This window comes from Triturus cristatus, chromosome 6 (assembly GCF_964204655.1).
Source record: "Triturus cristatus chromosome 6, aTriCri1.1, whole genome shotgun sequence".
Lineage (NCBI taxonomy): Eukaryota > Metazoa > Chordata > Amphibia > Caudata > Salamandridae > Triturus > Triturus cristatus.
In genome coordinates this window covers 968,408,446-968,430,880 of record NC_140589.1, presented here as the reverse complement: position 1 = coordinate 968,430,880, position 22,435 = coordinate 968,408,446, and the positions used below count along the sequence as shown (strand labels likewise).

Below are 22,435 nucleotides of genomic sequence, written 5' to 3'. Positions count from 1 at the left end.
ACAAAGCAAGGCAATACCAGTTTTTTATGTCTGGTGTTAGCCAAGACCTATTGATTTTACTAAAATTACTTATATCTAATAGACCTACTTATAGAGATTGTCAGGCATCCCAGTTCATCCATTAGTCGGTTGTTGTCAGTTACATTTTTCTTCCTCCCACTATAGCATATAGCAAGGGACAGTGGTTCAGCCCATTTCAGCCTTTTGCTAACTTCCCTACCAGTGAGTTTCTGCTCTTTCAGAAGTAGAATATTCACACCCAAAGTACTTTCCTTAAGTGCCATGGACTACTATGGCAATTTGTGCATTTTTAGAGGGAACAAATGCTTTTGTGCGAGAGACCAGCAGCTCCCACAACTATAACAATTTCCAAAAAACATGAAAACCAAAACAAATAATGACAAAGCCAAGAGGCCAGAAGCCAATGTCAGATCTGTTAGCTTTGCTAGTGCTTATCATTTTAAGCAAGAACCTCAAAGCGGCCTTCACATGGGCAGTAGCTTGGCCAGATGCAGACTGGTAAAGGAAAGGGTTGATATTCTAACTCAAGAATTTGTTTGAACGGGATGGTCATTGTAGTGTTCTCCCAAGAAGGAAAAGGGAGCAAATCCCCTGTTTTGAACAAAACGAATACCTACTGGCATTAGGCCGGCCGACTGGAGAAGTGTGATTCTGCTACTGCAGCATATAAAGCATAGTTGTGAATTGATTGCACTTGCCACAGAATCCACCATCTGCTGCATAATTTGCAGAGTTCAACCAAAAATACTTTCTTCCCCAAAACGGATTTAAAGTTATTTAAATTGCCACATATGATGCCACACAGTAGCGGACCCTCTGAAAAGGTTAACAGGTCACTTCCCAATTGTGGATTGTAGTATTCGGGTGTTAAATTGATACCAATGCGGTGTAACTTTTGCCCAGAAAGCATTAATGTGTGTTAAAATAGTAAAATAATACAACCACAGAATGTGCCCCATTATGTGGTATGATTTACCTTTTCCTGCCACATAATCTCATCAGATTTGCCACATAATGTGTCCTCCACTGCAGCACATAGCCAGTGCCCTGGCATTAAGGCAAAGTTATTTTCCACTAGAGAGCAGGAATTTGTGGCAGAGCTCACACACTCTCTCTTGAGGCGACATGGAAATCCCACCTGATTTATTGTGATGCTCTGTGATTTGTCTTTGCCCCGCTCTGCTTGTTGGTTGCACTCTGCTGGACATGTCTTGTTTTGTAGTGTACTCTCTGAGGCTTGTGGTGCGAGTTTGAGCTGAAACGATCCCTTGAAACCAGATACGCAGTCAACAACTGCTTTGTGTAATGGCGCGGATCTGCATTATTTGGCGGGATTTGTGTGTGAAAGGTCAGCTTACTGGGTTAAGTGGTCTGCAGTGTCACGTGAACACTGAGGTGGTATTGCAGATGGACCTAGCTGCCTGCACTGTGGGAAACGGCTAAAAGAGATGTCATCCCCACCAATGGCCTCTTCTGTAGGGTCATTGATTGGAATATGTCATGGTTGCACACCGGAAACCACTCTCTTTCCTATTTCACAGGCAAAGCAGCAGCTCCGCAGTGCGCTCCAACTCCCCGGCTACCACCTCTCAGATCATGGCGAGGAAGAAAAGGCGAGGTGTAAGTTACGCAAGCAAAACACATTCCCACCAATACCCACAACAGACAATTAATACTGGTAAGAATTCCTGTCTAGGTGTCCTAACAGCCTTTTCTGCGTGCATGTTCTCTCCACAGATAATCGAAAAAAGGCGCAGAGACCGCATCAACAACAGCCTTTCAGAGTTAAGAAGACTGGTGCCAACCGCTTTTGAAAAACAAGTAAATTCTCCATTTTCCTGCACTTATATGTTTTTCTCTGTGTTTTTTTAAACGCCGTGTGGTCGGAGCTCGCATGAAAGCGTTACTGAGAGGAAATGCTTTGTTGTGGCTGGACTGTACTCTCTCCCTCCACCACCCACCTCCTGCATGCTGTGTAACAGTTTGTCTGTTTCCTTTTTTTATTTTCTTTTTTTTAATTTTCATTTTTGTTACTCTTTATATCCTTGCCAGCGCCGTGTTTGGTCCCTTCAGTGTCTTATAAAGTTAAAGACTCTAACCACAGGACTTTGCTGGTTGTGAAATTGCCATGTCTAGGTTTCCAAGCTAAAGGTTAATAAGATTTAATTAGTAAAATAGGATAAATTAAAACGTAGCAGAATTGCAGAAGTCAGCAATGATCAGGTAGAGCACGCACAGCGCAGCTTGAAAGATACCACAGCATCAACAAGTCGTACTGTAAACACGCGCGCGAGCCAGTGTATACGTCATCTGGGCTTCACTGTGCGCCTTGATAGCCGTGGCGCATTCACACCATGCTCCGCGTGCAGCTGGTACCAAAACACGACGTAGACACATAGTCTGACCGACCTAATTTTCAGGCACAACAGCGACACAAGAGACAACCCGTGTTTATTCCGCTGAGTTGTTTACTGCATGAAAACCACAAGCTTTCTAAAGAGCACTTAACTAAGCAAGTACAAATTGGGCAATGAAAGGCAACGTTGAGATATTCCAGGTCGCTTTTCTCTAAAAGCCACGCCAATCAAAAACACAGTTCATCTATTTGTTGAATATGGATGGGTGAAAAACTCCATTTGATTTCAGATTTTTATTTTGGCGGGAAACACATGGTGAGACATAGGAAATAAAATAAAATAAAATGTTTGCCACATAATGATGTTCAAATCGTTTCACTCCATTTACTGGATTTTGCAGAGGCTCTTTCCATGTGCATAGGTGCACATCTCAGTGTGTGTGTGTGTGTCTGGGTGTGTATGTGTGTGTGTGTGTGTGTGTGTTTGTCGGTCTGACATTTTATTAGAGTTGTGTGTATTTGTGTCTTTATTATTATATGTACATAGGCATTTCTAAGTATATATAAAATGTACATACATTCAAGATTTTACAAACAATTCGAAAAATCTGACGAGAAAGTTTTTAAACTTTACACATATAGCCAGAAAAATATAGTTTTTCGCTCAAACAGAACAGAATGCCCAGGCATTATCTGCAATTAGAAAACCCTTCTAGCAGCTGCTGAGTGTAAACTTAAAAAAAATATATTAAACGTTTTTATGTTGATTTTGTGTTATTATTCAAAATAACAACAATCTCACAGTTAAATTCCTTCATGATAATCTTAGAAATCAGATGTCAAATCTCTCAAGTGAATGTGATTCTCGGATGATGGTAAGGTGCTGCATGAGCCACCTTGCGGTTTTGGGGCAGGGCCTGCTTTAGCGCTGATGGCGTCTAGTGCAATAAACTCCCCGCCCCTCCCTCCGAGGGCGTTAAGTGGGTCGGGTCCTGCCGGTGCTCAGCACCAGCAGTTTTAAAAAGCAGGTGCTGAGACTGGTCCCTATCAGGCTCTCCATTTTTGCCCTCACCCTCAGGATGAAAAAAATGAATCTTGATTCTGCAATAGTACCACCCTTCACTCCCTTTAATGTAACTTCAAAGAGACTCGTTGTATTTCTTTCACAGTCTCAACATTTCAAAACGGAAGCATTGTCAATGCTATGTACAACGAAGCCATGGTTGTTGCTTAAATATCTTATGCAACTAGCAACCATTTACTAAGTCAATAGTCCTGGTTTTTATCTGTGTAATGTTACTTGTTGTATTATACATCTGGATGCAATGACAGAAGCAGCAAAATACCAGTCGCCGACACTATGCTAAGCACAGATTTTTAGCTTAAGTATCTTTAAATCACGCCCTTAATTACACCGGTCACACCCCTATGAGAGACCCTTTAGTTTTTTCACCCCAATTAAAGTCCTGCCCCCCCCATCACTTCCTCCATGGATTCCCTCACTATCACCCTCCAACAGTGTTGCTCATCTCTCTATATCCCCTCTCTCACATAATAGGAATTTATTGATACCCAAACTAACCCTTTTTTGTAACATTAACATAATGAAAGACTGGGGGAAAGGCATAATGTTCTAACCTACACCATGCAGTTTGTATGCAGCTCTTCGGTGACAGTTCATAGGTCACTGTGCTGTATTCGGATTGTAACTTATGAACTGCAAGTAACAAAAGGATCTCTGTAACAAAAGCAGTAACCGACTGAGCTATCCACATCAAATACAGTTCTGTGATCTGCATGCTAGACGTTCTTTGAAGCAGAGACATCATCTTTCTGCACTACTTTGTGATGATTGAAAACTGCTAATAGTCAAAACTCCGAGCTCTCTCCAACAGGAACATTAATCAACAGAATAACTCAGCATTTTTATTGTTGCCTGAAAATGGCAGGACACACAGGAAACTCGGTAATAGGTGCTTTTAAGGCCATAAAATATTTGAAAACACAGCACCCGCCCTCCCCTGAGCACAGCGCCAGGTACAGCAGCACCGGAAGCACCACCCTAAAGCCAGCCTGGTTTGAGGACGAGTCCTATTATCTTAGTTCTTGGTAGTTCGTTTGAATTTCTGGACTGTCAGGTGAGAATTAGGGGTTGCGGGTGCGGTGCAGGATATGTTCGCACTGACTTCTAATGTCAGATGGGGGATGTAACTCTGATGGAGTACACGCCTCTTGTAGGACATTTATTTTTCGTGAGAAATTGACCTCTGTTGGCGGCACACACCTCATATGGGTCATAATAAACTCTCTTGTTTTTAACCTTGTGACAGGGAGGGGTGAATAAACATAGACTTCACCTAACCCTGCACAATTTAAATTTCCTTGATCCAGCAGTGTCAATCCTTTTATTAAGATTTTCTGCCCAATTCAGACCCTCCATGGGCAGAGCAGAAGCTGAAGCACTCCAGTCATATGTAGGGCACAAACTTGGCCACACATTCCAAAGAGGTCACTTGTAGTAGCCCACCATGGATGGCAGGATCCTACCATGGTAGATGGAGACCCTGTGAAGAAGCATGCCACTCAGCGTCGTCGAGGGTCCTTTGAACAACTCAGCATCCCATTAGTTAGGGATAGCAGTTTTGTTTTTTGCACTCATGTCCAAGAAGATAAGGTACTTTTGCAGAAAGAGAGTCTTGCACCATGTTATATTTATATGTGTCACTAAGCAGGGTGTCCTGGAGTCCTTAAATGACTTATCCCATCGCTATGTCCTTATTGGCATAGGTTGAGGTGGTGCAAAACCATTGATGAAGAGAATACACAATCTAGTGCCATCCATAATAAAGATGTATGGGTGAAACAAGTGTGAGGTAAACTAAGAGAAGAAAAACTGAGGCAAAACAGAAGCAGATTCCAAGTTAGGGAACAAATGGGAAACATAAGTTAAGCATGGTTAAAGGACGGATAACTTCAAAGATGATTAAAGTGTTGCTTGTGAGCAAATTGTAATTAGCCAAGTTTACCCTTTGTAGGAATCTGTTGTTTTATGTAGTGTGCCAAAATGAGGTACACTATGTAGAAAGACCAGATGACCCCTATTGGCTTACTGGGCTAAAACTAATAATCCCAAATGCTCTCTTTTGTGGTAGCGTGGGCAAGCAGTTTAGGCTTTTCAGAGGGTAGTGTTATGCATTTTTAAACACAGAGTCAAGAGATGAGACACACACTCAAGAAGAAACACCAAGAATATTGGAATTAGGTAAGTACTTTAGTCGTTATCAAATTTTAGAGTAGAAACAGTAGAAAATGACAGCTGTCACATTTGAGGAATGAGTCTCGAACTCGGTAATGTTATCCTACAGGAGAAACATTCACTGCATAGATACACTTAAAGACAACTTACAAGACTGTTCTTCTGGACTTAAGGTAAATAGGGGCCTAGGTTCAAGAAAGCACCATGAGTTCTAGTTTACCTGCCCTTGTGTGTCCGGGTGCTGAGATTCTTTCAGCGGTGATAGCCTCGAACGCTACACGCAAAAGTCAATGGGGAAAATTAACTGTAAGAAAAGGCTGCAAAGGGATTTGGGGGACCAGTCCGGCAGAACCTAAGGGAGGGGATTGACTCTTGAGGGTCTCGGGACCCCAGAGATACTGTTAGTTGCCTCAGACTTGGGCTGGGGAAGCTCGGGTGCAGAGGTGGTTCATCCGGCGAGTGTCTGAGTTAGAGGCTCTCACAGTTCTCGGTGTTTCTGCAGAAGAGGGGAAATAAACACAGCAGGGCCACTTTCAGTGAAGAGCCGGCCTCTCTCAAAATCTCTCGATGTTCTGGTAAGTTTCGGCAGTAGTGGTGTTCTGACTGAACATGAACAAGCCTTGGTGCCTGCCACTGGCTCGTGTACCTCGGGTATTGGTGTAGGACGGCTCCTGGGGGTCCCGGGGTTTTGAAACTTGTCAAATAGATGGATCTGCCCTCCTGAAACACAGAGACTTCTTGCTGGGGAGTTGCTTCCTTGCTGGGCCCAGGGGTCAAAAGAACAATGTATTGGGCAGCTGTAGTCGGTGCCTGCTGGCGTAGGGGAGTGGCTCCTGCACTCCAAGGGAGATGTTGCTGGGTCGTAGAAGTGCTGGGTAGACCTTCAAGGGTTTGAGGAGGCTGTTCCACCTCTGGATGAGTCAGTGATTGTCGGGAGAGCAGCAGTTTTGGACCAGAAAAAGTTGATGCTGGTCCACAGTTCCCACGTCTTCTGCTCTTCTTTGTCCTTCTTCTTCTTCTTCAGGTTGATGAATCTGAGTTCCTCGTATCTGGGGGCCACCTAAATACTACATTTAGGGGTGTTAAGGGGATTGAAAGCTAGTAGTCAATGGGCTACTTACCCTTAGGATCACTACAGCCCCTATATAACTACTTCCTGTGAGGAGTGGGCATAACCTTGCGCCAAAATTCATAATTCCACCACAAACAAGATGGTGGAACACATCTGGGCACATCAGCCCACCTTAGTGGTGTGACTAGCCTGGTGGTGCAACACGCCTCCTTGCACTGCCAAGCCCTGTTTTAATCATGAGGGATGCCAGACCCACTCTCATTGCCTTGGACGCAAGTGCATAGAACCGGCGAGCGAGATGTGTGAGGAACCTGAAGAGACTCCGCATTTCATTTGTCTGAACCTGATGAAAGCAATGCGATTGGCTACTAATATCGTCACTTTCAGCGCTTAGAAGCTTGAATGGTAAAGCGCTATGCGACTGTTTGATTATCAATGTGGGACCGCCCTTGTTACTAATGCAGGTCGAACAAATTAAAAAAACTAAATTTAAGCCAAGAGTCAATCGTGGACACACAGCAGATCTTTAAACTCTAGAGACAGTCACAATCTTCAAATATGGAGTGTGTAACATCTGAGTGAATCCAGGGACTCCGTATAAACATCAATAAACCACCACATGTTATCACTAGGGTGAGTCACCCTGCCTATGAGCACCGTGGCGAAACACAATCGAAAATCAGTGCATGTGCTAAGAAGGTCTCCTTATCACTAGTGGAAGCAGTGCTTCGTTCTAGTGCCAGGGGAGTCCCTGGGGCGGGGTATTTATCTGAAATCAGTCTCTGTAGTGGGGGAGTACTTACATTTACACCCAATGTGCTTACAAATCTGGGGTCGGGACGTCCACAACAAGTCCTTCCTTAAGCTATTCCAATGTCATTGTCATGGTCGACACTCGAGTCTAGCACTGACGTCAGAACTGGTTTCACGTGGAATCAAACACTGCGCTAGAACGAGGGACAAAGGCACAAAGGTCACCTTTTACAAAGGTCACCTTTTGTGTTTCTGTGCGTTTTGGGAGGTTTGACCATGCGTCTTGGATTTGCGGGACAGTCCCGGGTTTTCACCAGCTGTCCTGGCAGATTTCGGGAAATTTAGGTAATGTCCCGGTTTTTAGAGAGGGTCGACTGAAAACGGTGGATGGTGCCTTTTTAGGTTTTACAAAGCAGGGATAGTTGCCAGCTGTTAGAAGAAAGCAGTTTAATTAACAGACATGATACTGGCTTTAAAAAATGCATTTTAATTATGTTCTTATTGCCTATTCTGTAATTCTATGCTGATGAGCGATGTCATTCTGTGCACTCAGTTAAAGTAAAATTGTAGTCCTTCTTCTATTTTAGTGAAATGTCACGGTTTTTGGCTTGAAAGTTCTGGTCACCTTAGTTTTGGGGTACACAAGAAGCGTCTCGTGCCAGAGGAATGGCACTTCTTGAATACTCAGCTACAATGGGCTTCGAGCTCCTTGCTGCATAGTCAGGCTTCCCGTCGGCATTCACACAGCTTCAGGGCGCAGCACTTTAAATCACTAGCTCCTTGTGCAAAGTTTGAGGGACACTTTGCACGCTTTGGTGAACAGGACCCCTTTAATCCAGATTGTTTCGAGCGTATTTGCCTTTTGTTGTTACTGTTTCATAGGATACAACAGAAGCAATAAAGCTGTATAAAAATGACAAGGTCTGGCTCCACGCTTACCTCTGTGCGCCTCCTCGCGCAGCGCCTTGACACTCTTCGGAGCCTTTACTGCGCTTGAAAAATACGCAACATGATATGAGAGGTCTTTAAAATTAACAACCAACACAGGCCTGAGGCTGATGCACACATGCCTTATTAAAACTGCCCCCTTTGCCTGCCTACGTAATATCCCACGCACTCGAAAACAAGCTCTTGCGCATTGCAGACGCTTGTTTACATTGCGCTTAAAAACCAGTGTGTTGTTCATTGTAACTTAGCTGAAGACACACCTCTTCAGCAAAAACACCGAAGTGGATGCCTGTTTGTGCCCCGGGGGCACTGACATAAAATTTTTTTAAAAAGCACACACGAAGCGTCACTTCAGTTGCTATAGCAACAAAATGGCGTGGAACTGTCCACAGTCCCTACGGACTACGAACACGCGCATGCTGTTGTTTGCTATGGACACATGGCAAGAGCAGCCATGTTTGTCCATGCAGACGTGTGCATACAAGCCCTCCCCTGAATTGATTCAAAAAGGTGCTTTCTCTGACGAGACAGCGCATGCGCTGCTTTCGCCAGGCAAGACCTAAAAAGGGGCACTCTCATACTGTCTTGGTTTCTTTAAAAAAAAGGCAAACGTTCACAGCGTGTGGGAAGTTTAATCTTTCCCATTCATTTTCACTAGAGTAGTTGCAAGTGCAATTTCTCTTTGAATTTTCTTGGGGTTGGGAAGCCTGCAGAAGGTAAGACAACAGAAGCGAGTAAAGAGCCAACCGCAAGAGCACAAGGAAGCAATAAAGATACTGCAATAATTTAAGCATGTCGGCAATAGAGGGGAGCAAAGCACAATACTTGCTGGCATCTCTTTTTCGTCATCCTACCGCGTACCGGCTGGTGTCTGTGTTTCCTTCCTGTCACAGCCCGCTCCCCCCATGCAAGAAGCAATTGCGGTTTTAAAGTCTCCTCACACCCTGGTGCTTGTGAGCTAGAAGCCTAGCTGCTCCGAGCCCCCAATCCCCTCTGCATACTATCATCTAGTGTTTCTGTGCCTGGTTCACACATTTTTCATTATGTGCCATAACAAATGAGACCCTAGTGCATACCTCCACTCAATGTATTGCAGAAAAAGTTTTAAAGCATTGTATTTTCTGCAGGAAAATTTCAGAAACAGGAATATCCTGCAGCAGGTTGCCTCGGTTATAGCTATCACAACCAAGATTCAAGTGCTGCGCTTGGTTAGTGATCTGATTACATACTTTTTATAAACTATACACAATCCATCCATAAAAATGTGAACTTTTCTTTTTCAAATGTGTGCCTAATTCCTACTGAATGTATTGCATTATAATTAATTCGATGTAGTGCTTGGGTCCCATGACGACATATGGATGTGCATTAGCAGATGGCAGCTTAGCAGAGGGTTAGCTCACAACACCAAACACACAAAGATGACATGAGGAATGCCTGCAATTTGTCTAACCACTGTCAATCGCTCTGGGTAGAGTTCCACTCTATTGTTCTTTTGCCCACTAGGCTTCCTCAGTTTGAACCCAGCCATATGCAAATCAGTATTCACCCTTCTCCAATAGGAACAGTCCAGCCTGAATTGCCAGGCCAGCTCTTCCCTGAACTGGAAAACAAGCATCTCAAAACCGATATCAGTCTGATTAGGCCTCTTCAGTCGGGTGTAGCCTGGTTTCAGTGTCACACCACTGCCAGGAAGTGCATGGATGGGAGAGTTCCAAATTGCAGCATTGCCAATGTGGGAAATCTGTTGGTGTCATGCCTTATTACCAGAGTGGTGCCTTAACTATGCCTTGATTGTGTCTTGCCTGTAATGAATTTGAGATTCATTTTATCACCTTGCTGTTTGTTGCTCCTCACACCCTAAGTGCAATGGATATGCCCAGATGCGGGTCCCATACTTACTGCTACACAGGGCAACAGCTGTACCTCACTGAGCAAGTCTATGTCCAGAGAAGGAAAGTAGATTAAATAAAATCAACTGGAATTCAACCTGAACAATCACCATTGCTGAGATGAATCCAAGCATTCTTTTTATCACCTTGTTGTTGGCTGCTTTTCTTGTCTAGGGTCGCAGCACCTTCGCTTATACTGAAGAAAGAGAGATGATAGATAGAAAGCTGGCACGCTGCGTTAAGCATTATGTATGGTTTAACAGGTCTCTGTAGAGTGCAGCCTGGAGTTACAAGGGAGCCAGACATGGAATACCCTGTGTAGAGGCTGTAGTTCTGTTGCCCAAAGTTCTCAACAATCCCCAGAGTGACAGGTGCAAGCCTCTCGGGCATGGACTGTATCCAGCAGCCATTTTTGGTGATTTTGAAAATTGTTCCAGGAAGAACTGGGAATTTTCCACAGGCATACATAGGAGAGACTCAACCATTGTAAACGTCTTTAGGGACTATACAAGAACAACGTGTTCTCATTACAGGTTGCCCGAATACGCTATACAGTCGCCACCCATGCAAACGAGAAACGCAGCCCTACTCTAAGCCCTTATCATATACCAACAGTTCACTGGAGCAATCCGTCAGCATCCACTAGGGAGCGGTAGCCAACCCCCAAGGTCACAATAGGCCACGTGGACCCATAGCAGTAGAGGTTAAAGGGTAGAAACACAAAATTAGGTAGGTGATGGTCTATGGTGTAATGCTCAGCTCGACAAAAAACATCCACCCCTGTGTCCTCGAGAAATTAGTGGTGTCAGGCTGCTTACACTGCCAGGATAGATTCCCTGTGGGCAGGGACGTCTTAACAGAATTATAGGCCCCCGGGCAAAGCAGTGCACTGAGCCCTGCCTACACAACCACTCACAGGAATGCAAATGTTTAACAGAAATTTTTTGTTAAATCATTGTATGCACGGCCCCCTATGCTCGTGGGGCCCCCAGGCACCTGCCCACCCATGCGTTAAGCAGGCACTACCTGTAGGGTCAGGTGAGTGCACCAGAGGAGCTGGATACGCCAGGGACTGATTACAAGCAGCCCAGATAAATGACTGGGGTTATTTTTCATGCCTCCTTATTACTGTAAATCTAGCCCATTGGGGATGTCCATGTTTTGTTTTTAACAACAAATTTTATTTGGTCATTTTTCAATGAATCGGGCCGAAGCCCCACATTGGCATAAACGAATAAGTGGACAATATTTAGAGCCATATCTATTACCACTAAAATAATCAACACCTGCCAAACATACAGGGAAACAAAAGATAAAAACATTTTGCAGGCAGCGGTCAAATCCTCTGATACAGTACATGATGCAGCAAGTTCCCTAGAGTCATCCCAAAGAAATAATAACGTAATCAAACAGGGGATGTCCATGTTTGACCATGTGTGCACTGCAGCTGTCATCTGTCCCGGAGATCACCGAGCGCTGTGAACCTCACAGCTATGTTGGTTAATGTTTGGGGACCACTTACACATTTGTTTTACTTTGCAGTCTCAATGGAACAAATAGTAGACCTTTCCATTGATTCTGATCTGGTCTGCTCGGGTGTGTTCATACTGTCGTGTCGCGCTCATTCACAACTTGTACTCGCTTTTATTTTAGAAGAATGGCCGAAGGAGAGGGCATTTCCTGAAAATTAGTGCCCTGATGAAAGGATCCCGTCAGAGCCCCAAAACTCAGGAAATGCTTGCGTCTAACTCTATTTTTTCTATTAAAAGAAAAAAAGCAGTTCTGACTTTTCTTTTCAGAATCCAATATTTTTTGCCAGGGAACTAAAATGTTCTTACCTGATTATGAGTTAGGAGGAAGGATGTTTGGAAATATGGGATGGCTGGATTTAATGATCCCGGCCACTTTCTCTGCACATATTAACTCCCATTATGAGTTAAACTACATGGATTCGGGAATAAATATACAAACCTGGATTTACTAGGCGGAATTCCCAATTCTAAGGGATTTAATGCGCACATGTTCTTGCTTTCAGCAGGTGGAAACTGTGTGGGACACTGATGTAAAACCCGGGTTCAAGAACACCAGTTCACTTTTCTGTTAGAAAATAGGTCAGCCCAGATCCCATCTGGACACAGAGCTTTATTCTCTGACAGCTGACAAATTGACAAATGCACCTCCTCAAGAGAAAAAACGATGTTCTAGGCACCCATTAACTGTAAGGTAGATTCAGGAGAAGAATCTGGCACCTTTTCATGGTACATGGATCTAAATGTTTGACCCAGGTCCTAAGAGAAATGTGGCCAGACAGTGAGCCCTCGCCTGACTGAGAAAAACATGGGCGATTGGTAATTGCCCAGAATACAGAACTGTTAGAAAGGCAAAAGCCTGGAGGAGCTGAGACCAAGCATCGTCTTAAAGGGCTTTCTGACAACTTTTAACCTCTGCATTTTTTTATGTAGGCAGAGGGAGACCATATTTTGCACCCTAGGGGCAGCTTTAACCGCTTTCATTAGCTCCTGATGTGCCCTAGAAAATTTTCTGTCAAACCACCTACATGGCGGAACTTTCACTCACTTATTCTGAATGGTCAACAGTTCAGCGATCTCTCTGGAAATTAATATAAAAGAACTAGTTATATTTAAATCAGATGAGTTCTCGCTGAGACAAAAAATGAATTCTAGAACTATGGAGGAAAAAAGTTTGGCATTAAAATCATGCACTTTTACCATGGTCTATTCCAAACTCAAACCCCTTTCCATGTGTTTTTAAACAACCTCCTCCCTGACTAAGCAGCTAATATTATTTTAGGCCAGTCTAGTGGATGGAATATGGGATTGTGGTCACTAGAGACTAGGCAAGGTATTTTAATAGACTTCACAATGTATCTGAGGGATGCGGATACAAAGATAAAATCAATGACTGTGGAACATCCTTGACCGGGAAAAATTGGAAGAATTGAAAGTTTGGGATAAGAGCCAATCATATCCAAAAGAAGAGAGAGATTGAACTCACAAATAATTGAGACTAAGAGTTCCCCTTGGCCTGACTGGTTCATGTGCAAGAAACTGACTCTTAGGCAAGTATCAGGACCATAGGGCCCCTATGCAGCACACTTACAAAAATGAACATTAAAGTCCCATGAGAGAACTTAGCAAGCAAAAGAGAAGCGTTTATCTTTAGGAGACCCTCAAAAATGTGCTTTGAAATATATGTTCCAGGATACTAGCTGAACAGTTAGCATTATTAAAGTTTAATATCAGCACATGATCAGCATCAGGCGGGCTAAACTCTACCGCTTGCAGATTTAGAGATCCGGAATAAGCTCATGCCCATCTCCCACTTAGGAGAATGTCTGACCATCATTAGACCTCCTTTTGCCTGCACAGAGGGAGACGAAACCACTTCAAACACTTTGACAATCCAATTAAAAGGTATTAGAAGAATCCCATGTCTCCTGTAAACAGTTTAGCCCAAAGTTTGAAATATAATCAAGCCACAGCTTGTCTAACAACTTATTTCTCAAACCCACAACCTTCTAACTCAGGATTTGCCCACCGTTGATGACCGAAGTCCAATTGGCATTATCTAATCCAGTGGGTCCCCGCTCAGAACCTAGCACAACGTCCCCATAAAGTAAATGTCAGTCATTGTCGGCCAAGAAGCTTAAGGCACAACCCTGTTATGAGACAACACATTATAGGACACTGTTTTGATTTCTACCTCCACAATCACTTTTATAACAATGCATGATCTTGTTTTTAAGCTGGGAATAAACTTCCTTTACGCCCTCCTTAGGGGGCCTAGTTCCCTAGTTGGTGTGTAGGAATAGCCAGGTGTAGATAAGTAGAGGGTGGTGTTGGTTGTGATCGTAATATAATAATGATGTGAGCATAGAGGTTTTTACATCATTTTGCACTTGCTGTGTTTCAAATGGTACATCAAGTGGTTCTTAATTGTGTCTAGCTATGGTTGTGTCAGCTATGGCCAGTCCATTTAGATTTAAGGGTCACGCCCCCCACCTTTCTCCCGGCAAGAAGAGTGTTTGCCAGGTTGAACAAAGGTCAGCCTGACAGACACTCGTCTTGTTCAGGTCAGGCAGACAGCAGCTAGGCATGCGCTAAATGCACAGGCGCCTGGATGCCTGAGCTGAACTTTGCCAGGCTGAGGATTCCACAGCCCTCTGGACGTGACCTCCTCAGCCTGGCAAAAGTGCCTTGAGGCCCTCCCCTGATGATGAAGGGAGGTGTTACTGATTGCCCTCGGACTGGGCGTGTCAGTTTTAATCTCTGAAGTGCCCAGGGTAGAGTTTCAACCAGTGACACCGCATCACAGAGTGGGGTGGGTTCCGAAGTCCAACTGATCCCATCCCACTCTGTGATGAGTAGGGTCTGCTGCCACCCCTCATTGGTTGACTTTAGGTCAGCAAATGAGGGAAGGCAGCAGTCCTATCCCTCCTAGGACCGCCGAGGATTCCCAATCTACAGTGAAGGTAAGTTTTATGTGTTTTTTATGTTTGGTGCGTACATGTATGAAAGAATGTGTATTTCTTAGTGAGTGCTGTGAGTGGGCGTGTGTGCGTGTGTGTGAGGGTGTGTGTGTGTGTGTGCGCACGGGTGTAAATACATGTGTGTTAATTGAGTGTGTATGTGTGCATGTGTTGCCCCCATCACAAGTAAAAAGTACCAGCCACCACTGAGTTGTGTCCATCCATACAGAATATATTACAGCATGTAAAGTTTATTGTGACTATTCAGAGTTTGCTAATGGTGCTGTCCCTTAAATTTTGGTAGGCACCAAAAATAAAAACTTGCTCACTTTGCCACTGTATTCAAGATAGCCTGGCTGATGAGGGTTATGAACCCAAAACCGGTCCCAGGATGCTTGTTTCCGGTCCAGGGAAGACATGGCTTGGCATTTCGGGCTGGACTGTTCCCATGAGGCACAGGGTCAGACTGATTTGCATATGGCCATGTCTGAACTGGGGTGGCGGAGTGAGCTAAAGAATGATGAAGGATTAAACACAGATCAGTTGACTGGGGTGAGTCCTTGCAATGTTCAACACTCCGTCCATCATCCCCTTTGGTTTTGCTCAGTTAATTCTGGTGGCAGAAGAGAAAGGGGGAAGCTATACAGTTTCTACGAATTTAGAACTTGAGGCAGATATTCTCAATCCTAGGTGCTACTGAAGTTAAAGTAAATAGTAATTTGGTTCTACCCCTCTTCTGTTGTATTACTTGCCAGTTCAGCATTGGCTCTGGCCTCGTTAGACTCTGCCAAGCCCCATGCACAGCTGGAGTAACCGCAATATGCTCCAGTTGACAATGGCACAGACCTGGCCTATGATGACCCATTGGTGGGAGTCTAGAGATAAACAAGGAGACAAAACACAAGCATCTTTGTTGACAGCCCTGAGGGTGATTGGGCTAAATGAACCCTACAGCTAGCGGCTAGCGGGCTCAATTATAAAGCTCTTTACTGCCTCCTGGGGTTTAATATACGTCAGTATTTGACAAATGGAGACAGAGCAGATAAAACACAATGGGACATCTATCACATGACGGGAAGTTTTCCACAATTAATGTGGTGGGTATTCCTAGGTTCTTCAGTGTGGAAAATATATTGAAATGGCCAGATCACAGCGTTTGTGGCACCCACCATTTCTACATTTCCTGGGACCACTGGTACTCATATTGTCATGTACTATCTTCTATGGGCAGTGGGCAACAGGAAGCAAACAACCAACAGGAAGACGCTTGTGATGGCTCTTACCAAGCCTGAGATAGATGAACCAACCAAATGAACTAGGACATGAGATGCTGAAAGGATTTTGGCTTAATCTGTAAGGGCCTAATTTAGATATCGGCAGAGGGCTTATTCCGTCACAACGGTGACGGATATCCCATCTGCCGAAATATAAGTTCCATAGGATATTATTGGATTTATATTTTGGCTTACAGGATATCCATTACCGCTGTGACAGAGTAACCATCCGCTGAAATCTAAATCAGGCCCTAAGTATCTCTGAATGTACCCTATCCGTTCTTACATTTCAGTATTCTGAGAGATTTTTTTACTCCCATTCTATTACACTGAATCAATCCTGAGATGGAGTTTCACACTTACGATGGAGATGGACTGCAATTTATCTTTTTTCGTCAAAGGCTGATTAGGAGGACTGATATAGTACAATGCAATACTGGTCTAGACCCCAAAGTAAACCTAATGAACCATCTGCTAAAACTCCCTACGCTAAAAAATAGAATTTGTCATTCTAGCTATAGTTTTGGCTAAGATACACAGCAAATCAAAGAGTCCTGGCTTGTTGTCTTTACAGGTATGATTGAAGCAGATTGCTTGCTCATCCCAAGCCACGTCCAAAGATTTTGGGCAGAGTACAGACACTATATTGAGGTTAAAAACGTGTAAATGGATTGATTCGGAACTGAACAAATAATTATAGTGTAAATAAGTATCTGTTCTGAAGAAGCGGCATTCCGGCTGCGAAACATGTTAGCTGTTTCTTGTTGAGGATTATGATATTTAAATGAAATATATAATAAATATTCACAATGTGAGACTTGGAGGTGCCTCTGATTTTGTTTTTCAATCTATACCTGTGGGCATTTTGGCGGTGTTCGATGTCCATTTGAGAGGGCTTCAAGTCTTGGATAAATATACTTGAATCTACAGTTGGGTAAATAAGTTATCACCATGCTTTCAGTTGAGTTATTACATTTACTCCTATTCTGGGAATATGGGAGTAACAGTTGTTCATATTCTTTGTAGCTACACTTGATGCTGAATGTTGTACATTGTATGTCGACACTGTGATGTCTTTGTCTAGCAGTCCTTACAATGGACATTTTGTGTGTCTGTGTTACGGTAGTCGTTGTTTCGAGTGTGGGATGTTTCATTGAGGTATGTACAAAAATCAAGACCCACCTCAGTGAAAGGCTCTCCTTTGTCTTTTTCCAAAAATGGTAGCCTGTAATCTACCAATGCTGAAATATGATTGATTTTGTGTTGGTCGGTCGACACCTTGCAATGATTGACTCCTTGTGTACTTGGTGTGAATTTGGTGCTTCCAATATGCAAAGGGGAATTCAGTCTCTGTGGACAGTGCCCGATTAAACCCTGTGGAGGCCCCTAGGCAGTCGCAATTATCTCATAATATTCAATGCACCCGATTTTGTTTACAAACTACAGCAGCCAGAAGATGAGCTTTTAAGAGACAAACTGTTATATGAATCTGATGTCTCTGGTTTATGTACTTTAAGTTGTTATTACTCACATTCATGAATACAGTCTTTTCTCTATTGTCTTTAATGTAACGTTTTCGTTTCTTCAAGTTGATTAATTTGTTTCTAACTTTTGAAAATAATAATTCTGAAATCTTGATTGTAATTGTCTTTCAAGATCAAATCAATATTATTTTAAACCGTTGTCCCGGCCGGGGCCCCTAACAGGAGTGGGGCCCATCGGCCAGTGCCTACTTTACCTATTTGGTAACCTGGAACTGTCTGTGGAAGACGAATGCCAGGAAAAAGAATGCCTGCACTTGAGGAAAGTTAGTCTAGAAGATGACCACACTTTCCACAAGCATTGGGTCACTTCAGAGCAAGCTTCAGTAACACACAAAGCACAGGTACTGCATGGGCAGCCGGAATGAAAAGTTCCCGCAAAACACAGAACAGGTGCCTCATGATAAGCTATAGTGCGTGATCATATCGCATACAGTGAGCGACTAGCATATGGACTACAGCATTGAAGGTTTCCTACACTCCTGTATTGTAGATACAGATAGACAGCAACAAAACAAGCTTCCCACACACAGAGAATATGTACAATACGGGCATCGGTGGTGGAAGGAACGTTGTGCTGTGCGTAAAGAGCAATACATAAGCTGTTGTATTACGAATGTGCAGTGTACACATAGTTGGTGGGATCTGCACTGGAGTGGTGTGTCATGGAGCCTTCACATGAACCTTTGTATCCTGTTCTGTGGAGCCCGTCTGGTACATCATGTCTATTTCCGGAAGCTATATCTAGCATTTTGAGTCAATGTTTGGAGTACTCATCTGGAGTGTTATGTCGTAGCCAAAGGTGAGCTCCATTCTGCTGTCCCCTGTCTTGTGTGAAACAACTGAACCCTGTGTGCATCCGTTCATTTCCTCCCAACGGGTGTTGGTCACTATGCAGTAGCTCCTCGTGCAATAACGTAGCTAAGGTGCCATGGGCCCTGGTGCAAGCAAAGAAAATGGCCCTTCTTACTGCTGTTTGGTATACTTAAATTCAGCAATCTACAGAGGTCAATGGGACCCTCAGGTCTCTTGGGTGCTGGTGCACTGCACCTGCTGCACCAAACTATGCTCCTGCCTCATGCTGCAGCAACCAGCCTTGGTGCTCTCAAGTTAGGCCTGACAGGCAGCTGCAGCTGCTTTAGCAACACTCGCTCATCTCCCAGACACTCATATCCCATGATCCTCCAGTTAAGGCAGAAGGTGGAAGGGCTCGAAGTTACTGAACTTTGCTGCAGAGCATGGAAACGCATGGCTTGATCTGCTGGATCCATAACTGGTTGAAGGTTCTTTTTCTGTAGTGGGCACCTCTCACTCCAATGGCGTGCCTCCTAACACTGCTGCTGGGACTCGGTCTCTCTACAAGCAGCAGAGAAAAGTGGGCATAGGCAGTGCTTTAAATGGGCCGGCACTCACCGGTATTGAGTACCGGCACTTCTCAATTTTATCGCTCTGAGTACCGGCACTTCTCTGCTGCCAGGGAGAGTACCGGTACTGATCAAAGGTAGGCTCATTGTTGCTAATGCTCACGAGCACGGACGAGGCTGTCTGACCGCCAAAGCGCCTCTAGCCCAAGCTGAGCCACCTCTAAACAATTCAGCAGGGCTCATTAGCATAATGTCCGGTGTTCACCACCACGCTGCGTTTGACAGAGCAGGGTCCATTCAGGCCCTGTGCTGTCAATCACATTCACACCATGGTGTGCATTTGTGCACACACTCAAATCCAGGCATCTCGCTGACAGCAGCAATAGCAGCAATTATGAAAGCGCGGGAGATAAGGAGTGTAAAATTGCCTTTATCCCACCTGAGTCTTTTGAGTGAGTGTCTCTCTGTTTGCCTGCTTGTGTGCGCATGTGTGTGTCTGTGTGAGAGAAAAGAGAGTGAAAGAGGGAGAGAATTCAGACAGTAGGGAGGTATTTTAAAGGACATTATTGAAATGCTTTGTGTGAGCATTGCTGCTTCTTTCTGTGAGTGCGCACACATATATAAGCAATCGGCCACATAGTAGAAGTGTCTTATATGTCTTGTCCTTAGTACCGCCCCTAGCCCCGCCCACTTTCTACACTCATAGCTCATTTTAAGAGTACCTGCACTTCTTTTTTCCCATTTAAAACACTGGGCATAGTTGATGGTGAGAAGCATAAGCTTTTGGGAGAGACACAGAGACATTTGCAGACTGGAGCAACAGATTGCAAAACAGGCAGCTACGAAGCCTGAAAGGGTGACACCCAGGGCTTTAAGTGGGCCGGGTCCTGCCGGTGTTCAGCACCAGCAGTTCTAAAAAGCAGGTGTTGAGATAGGTTACTATCGGCTATCCCTTTTTGCCCTCCTACTCTGGGTGAAAAAAAATCTTATCTATGCAGCAGCATTGCTTTTGCGGTAACTTCAAAGAGACTTGTTAAAATTCTTTCACAATCTCATTATTTCAGAACTGAAGGCTTTTCATATTCTATACAACGAAGCCATAGTTGTAGCTTATGCAACTAAGAACCATTTACAAAGTGAATAGTCTTGGCTTATTGTAGGTGTAATGTCACTTGTATTATATATGCGGATGTAGATTTTTAGCTTACGTGTTTTTCTCTGGGGGCTATAAACAGTCTGAATTGTCACACTTCTAGGAGTGGTGATGCTTAGTAGGTGTGTTGGTGCCGTCATTGGCAGCGCTGGCTGGGGCAATAAGTGCTGCATGCTGTAGTCGCCTCCTAACGAGAGTCCTGGCACTTACTGTTTTACAAAGTAAGCACTGTGCGCCTTTAATTACAGAGTGGGCCAAAGAATGGTGATGGATCAAACCCAGATCTGTTGACTGGGTGTGAGTGTTTGATTGGTTCTGATGCTCCGTCCATCACCACCCCCTTTTGTACCGCTTTAATTACACTGGCCACGCCCCTTTGAGGACGCCACGCCCCGCACACACAGCTTTTTCATCCCACTTAAAGCCCAAGTGACACCCAAGCCCTTCACCCGTCTCTTGCAACGCGCTGTAATATTCATGGCTCCTCACAAATAATCCAAACGCAGTGAAAGCCCCCCAGTCCCTGGGGGCAAAACCAGGGTGAATTTTGTTGTGTACCAAAGGGCAATAGAGGGAAAATAAGACTCACGGACACAGGATCCGTTGTCCAACGGACAGCCCTGTCTAGTGGCAGTGACAGAGTGATGGCATGTCAGTTGGACTTGTTATTTTTCCACTGAGGTCGTAAATTGAGGACTCCACAGAGACACATTAGGGTGAAATTCTGATTTTTGATAAACAAGTTTTTATTGTTTTGAATAATACAACATAAAAACCATGAGCCTGTCGATCCATCAGCTGACAACAGCATTACATGAGAACAAGCCACATCCCGCCCCCCCCCCCCTGAAACCCTCCTCCCGCCCCCTCCCCCCCAAACCGCCTGCTCATAATACATTACCCAACCATTTCCCCCAGACCTTGAAATTCAGATTTAACCACAATGTCTCTGTTTGGGATTCCTTAGGCGTGTGAGTGCTACAGATCATATAGAACAATGCTGTGGCTGCCATTAGCGCAGCAGGTGCAGTTCCGCCGGGGCCCTGTATGTGAGGGGTGCTCTAAACGTTAAATATGGATGTAGTTCGTACCCAACAAGGGGGCAGGGTAGTCCCTTTTCATTGCTTGCACCAGAGCACTAATTGTGCCCACTCCATGCCAGGTCATTGCATAAACACGTGGCAGACTCGTAAAAGTCACGCAAGGATCAAAGCATGCCTAAAATAAAGTTAATGTGTGTACTGTAAACCCTCGCAAACAGTCTTTCTATTGAGTGTGTTCACAGTAGTCCGAGCCCTTACCAGATGTTTGCTGATGACGCAAATCAGACATCAGCAGCTCCGGGATGTACAACATTTACTCACTTAGAAAAGAAGTGTATCCGCTCACGCACAGCTCGCCTGGAAGGCCGAGACTCCCTGAAAGGCTTACTGTGAGAATGCCGGGTTGTCTCGGGAAATTGAAACCATAAGACGAAAATGAATGGAAAGGGTCACAAATGAGGGCCTCGGGCACTTGTTAAAAAACAAGAAAAACTGAGGGAGAGAGCAATCTTTTTTTTATGCGTTCCTTTATCTCACGCAGGGATCTGCGAAATTGGAAAAGGCGGAAATCCTGCAGATGACAGTGGACCACTTGAAGATGCTGCAGGCGACCGGAGGCAAAGGTAAGCAGGCTGTGCGACGCCATTTAATACCTTTTTGGCGGGAGGAGCGCGCGGGGGGTTGGGGAATCCGAGCAAACAAGCCGGCCATAGGCGGTTCTAGATTAAAGGACTGGAAATCAATGCTAATGGCAGGATTGAACTCGTGGGAAAGAGCTGCCGGGACAAAGGAAGGCACTTGACCCTGGGCTTGTGTTTGCTTTCATAACACTGTGGGAGTGAAGGCTTCATTCACAGGCCTCCCAGTTCCAGGGTTTGTTTGGGCTTATTTGCGAGGGAGCTCAGAAATGCGCACTGGGGGAGACAAAACAAACACACAAACATGCAAACACAAACAAAAGGTCAGAGGCGGCCATTCTGCTGCCCAAAAAAATATGCATGTGAAATTCCGTTCGCCCACAGCTTGGTGTGGGGAAGCGGGCACGAGAGAGTGTATTGTTTGGGCGCTTTATAGCAAGTGCTTTATGTAGAAGGGAAAAAAGACACCAGGGCAGAAACCGTATCCGAAGGAAAGGAATCATACTCGCTGCCCAGCAGATAGGTTTTGCTTTTCGTGCTTCTTAAAATCCATCCATATAAAGGCTTTGTCATGATTCGCTGCATGACATTCAGTGGCATGACATTCAATGCCACTTCATGCTATACACCACAGC

The 22,435-nt window shown here is 44.5% G+C and overlaps 1 protein-coding gene across 1 annotated transcript in view; it reads left to right on the top strand.

Annotated features, from left to right (window-relative positions):
- HEY2 (hes related family bHLH transcription factor with YRPW motif 2) overlaps window positions 1-22,435 on the top strand; it is a 72,187-nt gene that overhangs the window by 25,314 nt on the left and 24,438 nt on the right. The window contains exons 2-4 of the mRNA XM_085611686.1: window positions 1,563-1,641; window positions 1,759-1,842; window positions 21,704-21,785. Of these exons, the coding sequence (XP_085467812.1) occupies window positions 1,563-1,641; window positions 1,759-1,842; window positions 21,704-21,785 (245 nt within the window). The remainder of the gene's footprint in view (window positions 1-1,562; window positions 1,642-1,758; window positions 1,843-21,703; window positions 21,786-22,435) is intronic.